Source organism: Tachyglossus aculeatus, chromosome 5 (assembly GCF_015852505.1).
Source record: "Tachyglossus aculeatus isolate mTacAcu1 chromosome 5, mTacAcu1.pri, whole genome shotgun sequence".
In the NCBI taxonomy this organism is placed as follows: Eukaryota; Metazoa; Chordata; class Mammalia; order Monotremata; family Tachyglossidae; genus Tachyglossus; species Tachyglossus aculeatus.
This window is the reverse complement of record NC_052070.1, coordinates 37,083,957-37,096,293: the sequence shown is the minus strand read 5'-3', so window position 1 is coordinate 37,096,293 and position 12,337 is coordinate 37,083,957. Positions and strand designations below refer to the sequence as shown.

Sequence of the window (12,337 nt, the reverse complement as noted above, 5' to 3'; positions counted from 1 at the left end):
AGACACCAACGACCTTAACAAGTAAATGCACTTCGATCCGTGCTCTTTATTCACTCCTCTCTCAGCCCATGGCACTTATGTATATAGCTGTAATTTACTAATTTAGATTAATATCTCCCCCCTAAACTGCAAGCGCGTGGGCAGGAAGCGGGTCTACCGACTCCATTATGTTGTACTCTCCACAGTGCTTAGTACAGTGCTCTGCACACAGGAAGCACTCAATAAATAGGACTGTTTGAAAATGCTGTCAGACACACGAAGTAATCATTTACACCGACCTCACAATCTAAGTGGGAGGGGGAAAAAGGAGAACTGAGGCACAGAGAAGTTAAGTGACTAGCTCAAGGTCACACAGCAAGCATTTGGCAGAGCCAGGATTAGAACCCAGGTCCTCTGACTCCGAGGCCCAGGCTCTTTCCACAGGGCCACGCTGTTTCTAGCCCTTCTTGGGGGAGCACTTGGGTCGCTCACTGTTCCCCCGTGGGTCAATACCTTCCAGTCACACAGCTGGCAATTGGTGGAGCAGGGATTTGAACCCATGACCTCTGACTCCGAAGCCCTTGCTCTTTTCCACTGAGCCACGCTGCTTATGGTATTTGTTAAGCGCTTACTATGTGCCAGGCACTGTACTAAGCACTGGGGTGTTTGCAAGCAAATGAGGTTGGATGCAGCCCCTGTCCCACATGGAGCTCACAGTCTTAGTACAGTGTTCTGCACACAGTAAGCGCTGCATAAATATGAATGATTCATTGAAATACCCCGATTATGGTTATTTTTTACCATTAAGCGCTTATTGTGTGCAGAGCACTGCATTATGTGCTTGGGAAAGTACCATAAAAGAGCGTTGGTAGATGCTAACCCTGACCCCAAGGAGCTTGCCAGTCTACTGGAGTGCGTACGAAGATAACAAATAGACATTTTCTTTTCCCAAACATATCAGAGGATGTTTTTAGGTCACAATGTTTTCGTGCTAACATAAACGAAAACCCAACGGTCAGAGTAAGCATTGTACTAGGAGCTTGGGAGAGCACGGTGATTTAGAAGACACAATCTCTGCTGCCGAGGAGTTTACAGCTCAACTCCATGTCCCGTTATGTGCTGGATCAAAGTGACACTTTGGGAATCAGTGTGGCCTAATGGAAAGAGCATGGGACTGGGAGTCGGAGGACCTGGGTTCTAATCCCAGCTCCATCACTTGCTTTGTACATATTTATTACTCTATTTATTTATTTTACTTGTACATATCTATTCTATTTATTTTATTTGGTTAGTATGTTTGATTTTGTTCTCCGTCTCCCCCTTTTAGACTGTGAGCCCACTGTTGGGTAGGAACTGTCTCTATATGTTGCCAACTTGTACTTCCCAAGCACTTAGTACAGTGCTCTGCACACAGTAAGTGCTCAATAAATACGATTGATTGATTGACTGATTGCTCTGTGACCTTGGGCAAGTCACCTGGGAAGCAGCATGGCGTAGTGGATAGAACACAGGCCTGGGAATCAAAGTCATGGGTTCTAATTCCGCTTGTCTGCTGTGTGGCCTTGGGCAAGACGCTTAACTTCCCTGTGCCTCGCTTACCTCATCTGTAAAATGGGGATTAAGACTGTGCGCTCCATGTGGGGCAGGGGCTGCATCCAACCTCATTTGCTTGCAAACACCCCAGTGCTTAGTACAGTGCCTAGCAAATAGTAAGCACTTGACAAATACCATCGTTATTATTATCACTTAATTTTCTGGGCCTCCATTTCCTCAACTGTAAAATGAGGATTTTGAAAAATGCCTGTTCTCCCGTCCACTTAGACTGTGAGCCCCATATAGGACAGGTACTATGCCCCTGATCTGATTAACAGTGCTTAGAACAGTGCTTTGCACATAGTAAGCGCTTAACAAATGCCATTATTATTATTATTATTATTATTAACATGTATCTGTCCTAGCACTTAGCATGCTTTGTGACCTTGGGCGAGTCACGACTTTTCTGTGCCTCAGTTATCTCTTCTGTAAAACGGGAATTGAGACTGTGAGCCCCATTTGGGACAGGGATTGTATCCAACCTGATTGGCTTGTTTCTAACCCAGCACTTAGAGTAGTACTTTACACATAGTAAGAGCTTAACAAATGTCATTATCATTATTACAAGAGGAGGCCAACATTAAAATAAGGAAAACAAAGCCCCCGGATGACCTTTAAGGAGCAGGGGCTGTGATCCTGGCTCCTTTTTCTCCCAGAAGCTCGGTGGGTAGAGCAACAGGCGGGCCTCAACAAAGACCCAACTGAATGCTGTCAAGTCCATGAGGGCCACTGCACTAATATATGGTAGAGGGAATTACGCATCAATATGGTTCTCAGGTATAAAATGTCTATTCTGTAGGTGGAGAAAAAAGGCATAAATAAATAAAAAAAACAAGAGACCTCTACACGTTCTCTGAGCTCTTTTGGTTAAAAGCGGTGTCTTTCCTGAGGAAAGTTTTCCAGACCACAGAGTGGGCTGCTCATTGTCGCTCCAGGGGTGGGGGAACCCAAGAAATCAAGCTTCAAAGAGGATCAACACCTCTGCCAATCATCTTTTCCCTGAGGACTGGGCCTCAGCACATAGATCTGCCCAAGAAATTAGTGGGAGGGTTGGCCTCAGCCCCTCTATGTCAAACCATCAATCTATGGAATGTACTGAACACTTCCCCGGGTGCAGAATACTGTAGTAATGCTTGCACTTGAATTTGCACCCTTTATTCACTCCGCCTTCAGTTCCTCAGCCATTATTTTTATCATCGGTCTCCCCATCTTGACGGTAAGCTCACTGTGGGCGGGGAACAAGTCTACCGACTCCACTGTCCTGTATTAATAATAATAATAATAATAATAATAATAATAATAATAATGGTATTTGTTTAAGCTCTATGTGCCAAGCACTGTTCTAAGTACTGGGGGGAGGTGGGAATACAAGGCAATGAGATCATCCCACGTGGGGCTCACAGTCTTAAATCGACATTTTACAGATGAGGGAACTAAGTTAAGTGACTTGCCCAAAGTCACACAGCAGACAAGTGGAGGAGCAGGGATTAGACCCCATGACCTCTGACTCCCAAGCCTGTGCTCTAGCCACTGAGCCACGCTGCTTCTCTATTCTGTACTTCTGTACTCTCCCAAGTGCTTAGTACAATGTTCTGCGCACCGTGAGCACTCAAAACCACTGATTGATTGACTGCGAGAGTACAATACAGTTGTTTGGCACGATCCCTCCTAGAACACCCGCTACCAAATGGGCACAGGTCTGATCAGAGATTTGAAAAATAAGAAGCTCAGGAGTACTTGGAAAGAGCACGGGCTTGGGAGTCGGAGGTCATGGGTTCAAATCCCGACTCCGCCGCTTGCAAGCTGTGTGACTTTGGGCAAGTTACTTAACTTCTCTGTGCCTCAGTTACCTCATCTGTAAAATGGGGATGAAGACTGTGAGCCCCATGTGGGACAACCTGATCACCTTGTGTCTTCCCCAGTGCTTTGCACATGGTAAGCGCTTAACAAATGTCATCATTATTATTATTACTTCGGAGTTCAAAGAAAGTCTGGAAAAACATCCCACTGGAAAGTCGCCTCCATTTTAACTGTGAGCCCACTGTTGGGTAGGGACCGTCTCTATATGTTGCCAACTTGTACTTCCCAAGAGCTTAGTACAGTGCTCTGCACACAGTAAGCGCTCAATAAATATGATTGATTGACTGATTTTAATAATCAGGCTTTAAAGCTCAACCACTGCGCCGTGCCCATTTAAACGTGCACGCCAAAAACATAAAATAAAAAAAGGGCGCTTCAGCGCTCGGTTGTTTTGGGCCACCATGAAGCTTAAGGAATAGACCCCAAAGTGGTTGTGGCCTCCCCGCTGGCCCAATGCTAAGGTGGCCCGTCTGTAGACCGTAAGGCTCCTGGAGGCAGGGATCACTTCTACCAATTCTGTTGTATTGTACTCTTCCAAGTGCTTAGCACAGAGCTCTCAGCACATAGTAAGCCCTCAATAAATACCCCCGACGACGCTCAGCACACAGTAGGCACACAACAGACCTCCTCCCTTGACTGACTGACCGGTCACCATGACAAGGGGGCTCAGAGGGGGCTCCATCCCTCATCCCCCACCAAGCTGTGGCCTGGGCTCAGGGGCTACAATCTCAGGGCCCAAGGACTCTCCGCCCAGAGAGCCCTGCCCCACCGCAACTTCAAAAATCCATCCCACCCCCAACCTGATTTCCCGTATCCACCCCAGAGCTCAGAACAGTGCCTGACACACAGTAACAAATACCACAATTATTATTAAAGATAATTGGGTTGGATGCAGCCCCTGTCTCACACAGGGCTCACAGTCTTAATCCCTATTTTCAGATGGGGTAACTGAGGCATAGAGAAGTGAAATGACTTGCCCAAGATCACACTGGAGACAAACGGTGGAACTGGGATGAGAATCCAGGTCCCTGTGATTCCCAAGCCAATGCCCTCTCATCTAGGCAGTGCTGCTTCCCTCTTCCCCAATTCCTGCTGCCAAAGAAGTCTGGAGCCGATTGACACAGGACATGGCAAGGGCGCGTCGGCTTTCCCCACCCGTTCAGGCTAGAACATCATCAGGGAATCAGGGGACAGCGGTCCAACCACGCGAGCCCGTCTGGATGGAGCGGGCCGTGGTGGCCGAAGAAAATCAGGGCCCTGGCCGCCCCCCCGGCATGAGTGCCCGAGGAGCTGGAACAGGTGACTGCTCGTGTGGGAGGTTTCCTCAGCCGGGTCTTCAGGCTGAACCCAACTCCCCTGAATAGGACAATGGAGGGAGTAGCCCCTTCAATGTCACCAGGAACAAGAAACAAGTGCAGATTGAACCCATTCCCTCTCATTTTATGAAAACTCTGGCCCCTTCCCTCCTCCCCTCAACTTCCATCTTCAAACGCTTACTCTCCACTGGTTCCTTCCCCTCTGCCTTCAAACATGCCCACGTCTCTCCCATCCTAAAAAAACCCTCTCTTGACCCCACTGCCCCTTCTAGTTATCACCCTGTCTCCTACCCTTCCTTTCCAAACTCTTAGAACGAATCGTCTACACGCATTGCCTCAAATTCCTCAACTCCAACTCTCTCCTAGACCCCCTCCACTCTGGCTTCCATACCCTACACTCCACCAAAACTGCCCTCTCAAAGGTCACCAATGACCTCCTTCTTGCCAAATCCAATGGTACTCTATTCTAATCCTCCTCGACCTCTCAGCTGCCTTCGACACTGTGGATCACCCCCTTCTCCTAAATACGCTATCTAACCAATCTTGGCTTCACAGACTCCATCCTCTCCTGGTTCACCTCATCTCTCTGGCCATTCATTCTCAGTCTCCTTTGTGGGCTCCTCCCTCCCTCTTCCATCCCCTTACTGTACGGATTCCTCAAGGGTCAGTTCTTGATCCCCTTCCGTTCTCTATCTACACTCACTCCCTCAGGGAACTCATTCACTCCCACGGTTTCAACTATCATCTCTACGCTGATGACACCCAAACCTACATCTCCGCCCCTGCTCTCTCCCCCTCTCTCCAGGGTCGCATCTCCTCCTGCCTTCAGGACATCTCCATCTGGACGTCTGCCCGCTCTCTAAAACTCAACATGTCTAAGACTGAGCTCCTTGTTTTCCCTCCCAAACCCTGTCCTCTCCCCTACTTTCCCATCACTGTAGACGGCACAAGGGAGAAGAGCCCTACTGAGAGCTCACCTCCTCCAGGAGGCCTTCCCAGACTGAGCCCCCACTCCTTCCTCTCCCCCTCTCCATCCCCCTGCCCTACTCCTTCCCCTCCCCACAGCACCTGTATATATGTTTGTACAGTTTTATTACTCTATTTATTTTACTTGTACACATTTACTATTCTATTTATTTTGCTAATGACGTGCATCTAGCTTTACTTCTATTTGTTCTGATGACTTGACACCTGTCCACATGTTTTGTTTTGTTGTCTGTCTCCCCCTTCTAGACTGTGAGCCCGTTATTGGGTAGGGACCGTCTCTATATGTTGCCAACTTGTACTTCCCAAGTGCTTAGTACAGTGCTCTGCACAAAGTAAGTGCTCAATAAATACGACTGAATGAATGAATGAACAAGCCTGGAGCTTTGGTGTCATCCTTGACTCCGCTCTCTCATTCACCCCACACACCCAACCCGTCACCACACCTGCCGGTCTCACCTCCACAACATCGCCAAGATCCACCATTTCCTCTCCATCCAAATTTCTGGTTCAATCTCGCATCCTATCCCGACTGGATTACTGCATCAGCCTCCTTTCTGATCACCTATCTTCCTATCTCTACCGGCTTCAATCTATACTTCACTCCGCTGCCCGGATTATCTCTGATGCCCTGGGCATGTCACTCCCCTCCTCAGAAATCTCCAGTGGTTGCCTATCAACCTTCAAAGCAAGCAAAAATTCCTCACTCTCGTTTTCAAAACTCTCCATTACTTCGCCCCCTCCTACCTCACCTCCCTTCTCTCCTTCTCCAGCCCAGCCCGCACCCTCCTCTCCTCTGCCGCTAACCTTCTCACTGTCCTGCCGCCGACCCCCAGCTAAACTGATCCAAGCATGTGGATACTGACTTGCACCCTCACTGATCTCCCTTCCTCCTGTCCAGTCCATACTTCACTCTGCTGCCCGGATCATTTTTCTGACAAACTATTCAGCCCACATCTCCCCACTTCTCAAGAACCTGCAGCGGTTTCCCACGCAGCGCTGCATCCAGCAGAAGAGCCTTTCCATCAGCCTTAAGGCCCTCAATCAGCACCCTCCTGCCTCTCCAACCGTGCCAATCTCCTATTACCACCCATCCTGCACTCATCGCTCTTCTAATGCCAACCTACCCTAACTCCAGCTCGCCTAGCCCAGGCCTTCCCCCTGGCCTGAAACTCCTCCCCCGTCATATCCAACAGTCCACCAATCTTCCCAGCTTCAAAGTACTCCTAAAAATCACGCCCCCCGAAAAGCCTTCCCTAAGCCCTTACTTTCTCCTATCCGCCCTTTCTTCTGCGTCACGCCACGCACTTGTCTGTGTACCCCTTAAGCACTCTGATACGCATCCCAGCCCCACAGCAGTTATGTACACATCCTTACATTCTATCATTTCTCCAATCTATCTCCCCCTCCAGACTGTAAATTCCGTGCGGGCAGGGACCTTTCTGCCCACACTTCTAGGCAAGTAGAAAAGCACCACGAGAAGCAGCATGGCTCCGTGGAAAGAGCACGGGCTTTGGATTCAGAGGTTGTGGGTTCAAATTCTGGCTCCGCCATGTCTGCGGTGTGACCTTGGGCAAGCCACTTAACTTCTCAGACCCTCAGTTACCTCATCTGTAAAATGGGAATGATGACTGTGAGCCCCGCGCCGGACAGCCTGATCACCTTGTATCCCCCAGCGCTTAGAACACATAGTAAGTGCTTAACAAATGCCATTATTATTATTATTATTAAGTACTCTTACTGTACTGTACTTTCCCAAGTGCTCAGTAGCATTCTGCACACAGCAAGCGTTCAAATGCCACTGACTGATTAATAAGTGGAGGAGAAGGGCAGAGGGAAGGGAAAAGAAGAGGAAGCCTCCGTGTCCGCCACCTCGTCTCTGTGCCCCCTCCACCCACACACGAGGCATCTCCCGCCTGCCTCCCCCTCACCCCCCAATCGTACACTCCACAAGACCACCACAGGACCACAGGACCACTCCACAGGATCAATAAATACGATTGATGACCACCCAAGCCCCACCGCTGCAGCCGTGACTCCGGGCTACCAATCCTCACTCGCGCCTGACTCTCACCCACTCCCCGAAACCCCAGCTCTGATTTGGGCTGCTCGGGCCCCGGGCACTCGAGTCGCAGCTGGCAAGGGCCAAGAGGTAGAGCTGCCTTCTTGGCTCCTCCTAAGTCTTTCAGATAAAAGGCCGGGGTGGGCTGGTGAGGCTCCCCTTCCTGCCCAAGAGAGGGGCAAAACCAATGGTGCCACTCCACTGAGTGCACACCTGGCAATCAGTGGTACGTACTGAGGGCTTACCGTGTGCACGGCACTGTGCCAAGCGCTTGGGAGAGTACGATGCAGAGTTGGCAGTCACTATCCCTGCCCATAAGGAGCTTACAGTTTACAGGGGGAGACGCACATTAAAATAAAATTACATAGAGGGAAAGTGGCAGAGAATAAGGATAGATACACAAGCACAGTACGGTGAATACCAAGTGCTTAAGGGGTACAGACCCAACTACCAAGATCCACGTGGGAAAGGGACTGTGTCCAACCCAATTTGCCTGTGTCCACCCCAGCGCTAATAATAATAATAATAATAATAATAATAATAATGGTATTTGTTAAGTGCTTACTATGTGCAAAGCACTGTTCTAAGCGCTGGGGGTTACAAGGTAATCAGGTTGTCTCACGGGGGGGCTCACAGCTTTACTCCACATTTTACAGATGGGGTAACTGAGGCCCAGAGAAGTGAAGCGACTTGCCCAAAGTCACACAGCTGACAAGTGGCAGAGTGGGATTTGAACCCATGACCTCTGACTCCAAAGCCCGGGCTCTTTCCACTGAACCACGCTGCTTCTCTGCTTCTTCCACTTGTGGGTTCCTCACCGGAAGACCTGCTGGGAGGGCCCTCGCTGTGCGGGACACCTGGATTAGGAGAATGTGCTCACCCAGGCGCCCCGATCCAAGGGGGGAATGGGGTCCCGCCTGGAGCCACAGCCCAGTCTGCAGATGCCTCCAGGAATGCGGGACACGGTGGGGCGCATTTCAACTCACTTCAGCGGGGAAGCAACATGGCCTAGTGGATACAGCCCAGGCCTGGAGTCCGAAGGACCCGGGTTCTAATTCTGGCTCCGCCACTTGTCTGCTGTGTGACCTTGGGCAAAGTCACTTCACTTCTCTGTGCCTAAGTTACTTCCACTGTAAAATGGGTATTAATACTGTGAGCCCCATGGGGAGAGGGATTTGCCCAACCTTCATTCAACTATATTTACTGAGCACTTACTGCGTGCAGAGTACTAAACGCTTGGGAAAGTACAATACACCAACAGTGACATTCCCTGTCCACAATGAGATTACAGTCTGGAGGGGGGGGGGGATTACAGTCATCAGTACAAATAAATAAAATGCTGTGGGCCTGGGAGGGGGGAAGAGCAAAGGGAGCAAGTCAGGGCGACGAAGAAGGGAGTGGGAGATGAGGAAAAGTGGGGATTAGTCTGGGAGAAGGAGAAAAGTGAAATGAGGTAAGAGGGGACAAGGTGATGGACTGCATTAAACCAATGGTGAAGAGTTTTAGTTTGATTTGGCAGAGGATGGGCAAGCCCTGGAGTTTTTTGGGGAGCAGGGCGATGTGCCCTGAATTATTAGAGAAACAGCGTGGCTCAGTGGGAAGAGTATGGGCTTGGGAGCCAGAGGTCATGGGTTCTAATCCCGCCTCCGCCACCTGTCAGCTGTGGGACTTTGGGCAAGTCACTTAACTTCTCTGGGTTTCACTGACCACATCTGTAAAATGAGGATTAAGACTGTGAGCCCCTCGTGGGACAACCTGATCACCTTGTATCCCCACCCAGCGCTTAGGACAGTACTTCGCACATAGTAGGCACTTAACAAATGCCATTACTAATCAAATAATTAGCTTGTACCTAGCCCAGCACTTAGAAAAGTGCTTGACACATAAGCACTTCATAAATACCACCTTTATCACTAATAACTCGGAGGACAGAGTCAAGGAGGCCCCATGCTCACTTAACTCCCTCACATTCCGCTTCCTTCATGCCCCCTAAAGTACTGATGCCCGTCTGCGCTCTCTGGCAGGGAGCGATTCCCTCCTCTCTGAGGGCTGGGAGCACATCTTCTCCTCCTCAGAAAACTCCTCTGACATGGATAGAGTAAGAGAGGAGACACAAATCAATCAATCCATCACCTTTACTGAGCACTTTTCCTGTACAGCGCTTGGGAGTGTACAATGGAGTTAGGAGACAGAATCCCTGCCCTCGAGGAGTTTACAATCCAGGAGAGGAAACAGACTCTGATATCAACTGCAGACTGGAGGAGGTGAAGGAGATATGAACGTAAATGCTGTGGGGGGTGGGTGTCTAACAACTCTATATTGTACTCTCCCGAGAGCTTAGTACAGTGTCCTGCATACAGCAAGTACTCAATGAATAAAGCACTCAAATTCCACTGACTGACTGGGTTGTGGGCACTTAAGTGCTGGGGGGCCGCACTGGCCAGAGGGAGGATTAAGATGGGTAGATGAGTAAATCCGGGAAAGCCACCTAGAAGAGGTGTGATTTCCGGGGGGCTTCGAAAACGAGTGGTTCCGGGGTCGTGAGGTGGAGGAGCAAGAGGCCGGTGAGGGTGGCTCAGTTTGCAGCAGCAGGAGGCCGGGATCCCCGGGTCCTACCTGCCCACGGACCCGGGGAGGCAGGAGGGGATGGGGAGGGAAAGCCTCTGGAAAAAGGAAGGAAGGGAAGGAAGGAGGGAGAAGGGAAGGAAAGAAAAGGAGACTAAAGGGGAGGAAAGGAAAGGAGAGGAAAGGAGAGAAGAGGGAAGGGGAAGGAGAAGGCGAGGAAAAGAAAGGAAAAGAAACTAAAGGAGAGAAAAGGGAAGGGAAGGACAGGAAATGAGAGGAAAGAGAAGGATAGAAAAGAAAAAAGGAGTGAAAGGAAAAGGGAAGGAGAAGTGGAGGAAAGGAAAGAAAAGAAGAGAAAAGGGAAGAAGTGAAGAAAAGAAGAGAAAAGGGAAGAAGTGAAGGAAAGGAAAGAAAGGAAAAGAAGAGAAAGGGGAAGGGAAGAGAAGGGAAGAAGAGAAGAGGGAGGAAAAGGGGAAGAAGGGGAGGAAAGAAAATTAAAGGAGAGAAAAGGGAAAGCAAGGAAAGGAGAGAAAAGGAAAGGAGAGAAAAGAAAAAACAAGAGAAAGAAAAAGGGAAGGAGAAGTGGAGGAAATTAAAGGAGAGAAAAGGGAAGTGAAGGCAAGGAAAGAAGAGAAGGGGGAAGGAGAAGGGGAGGAAAGGAAAGAAAAGTAAAACAAGAAGAGAAAGGAAAGGAAGGAAAGAAAAGAAGGGAAGAGGGAAGGAGAGGGGGAGGAAAGGAAAGTAAAAAAGAAGAGAAAGGAAAAGGGAAGGAGAAGTGGAGAAAAGAAAAGGAGAGAAAAGGGAAGAAGTGGAGGAAAGAAAAGGAGAGAAAAGGGAAGGAAGTGATGGAAAGAAAAGGAAAGAAAGGAAAAGAAGAGAAAGGGAAAGGAAAGGAAGGGAAGGGGAAGGAAAAGAAAGGAAAAAGGGTCAGGGGGAGTCGGCGGGCGGGGCAGGGCAACGAGGAGGTTGCGGAGGGAGGCGAGGGCCGCCGGAGGAGGGGCTCCGCGCCTCGGGGGCTGGGGGTCCGGGGGGCCGGGGGGCCGGGGGCTGGGGGTCCGGAGTCCGGGGTCCCTTACCTGCAGACTCCCCGTACGCAGGGCTCCAGCCGGATGCGGTAGGCCGCCTCGATGTGCTCCTGCGCCACCTCCTCGGGCCGCACCGTGTCCGCCCAGCGCCAGGCCGCCTTCTCCAGCTGCAGCCGCGGGGCCATGGCCGGGGGATGGGGGGCGGATCCCCGACGGATCCCCCGAGGGATCCCCAAGGGATCCCCAAGGGACGGAGGGGGGATCCCCAAGGGATGGAGGGGGGACCCGGGAACCAAGGAGGGATGGGTGGATGGCTGGGGGAGCCGGGCCTGCTCCTGCTAGGCCAAGGCCGCCGGGACCGGTCCTGCCCACACCTGCCAGCAAGGGGGGAAAGGCCACTGCCCCGCCGCTCACCTGCCCCCCTCCTCCTCCTCCCCTTTCTCTTTCTCCTCCTCTTCCTCCTCCTCTTTCCTCTTCCTCCTCCTCCCTTCCTCCTCCTCCTCCTCCTCCTCCTGCAGAGCGCAGGGCTGAACCCAGCCCGGTCGTTGGGAATGGCCTCCTCGCCCAAGCGCATGCGCCTACCCGGCAGCCTCAGCGCCTTGGCCAAACCCCGGAACTTCCGCGCGCTAGGCCTCACTTAGAATTACAATAAGACTAATAATCGTCATAATTAATATATATATCTATATATATTATATTATATATTATATATATTTATATATTATATATAATATATTATATATATGTATATATATAATGGCATTTATTAAGCGCTTACTATGTGCAAAGCACTGTTAATCATGGTATTTATTAAGCGCTTACTACGTGCCAAGCACCGTTCTAAGCCCCGGGGAGGTTACAAGGTGATCAGGTTGTCCCACGGGGGAGGGGGGACTCACAGCCTTCATCCCCATTTTACGGATGAGGTCACTGAGGCACAGAGAAGTGAAGTG

General features: G+C 50.3%; 1 protein-coding gene across 6 annotated transcripts in view; it reads right to left on the bottom strand.

The window, feature by feature from the left end:
- The window catches only part of USP48 (ubiquitin specific peptidase 48), a 107,029-nt gene extending 95,437 nt beyond the window's left edge, over window positions 1-11,592 (bottom strand). For all 6 annotated transcript variants that reach the window (XR_005451053.1, XM_038746147.1, XM_038746150.1 and 3 more), the window contains exon 1: window positions 11,436-11,592. Coding sequence is in view for 5 of the 6 variants with exons in the window: in XM_038746147.1 (XP_038602075.1) it covers window positions 11,436-11,569 (134 nt within the window). In the remaining variant the exon portion in view is untranslated. The remainder of the gene's footprint in view (window positions 1-11,435) is intronic.
- Window positions 11,593-12,337: the final 745 nt, after the last annotated feature.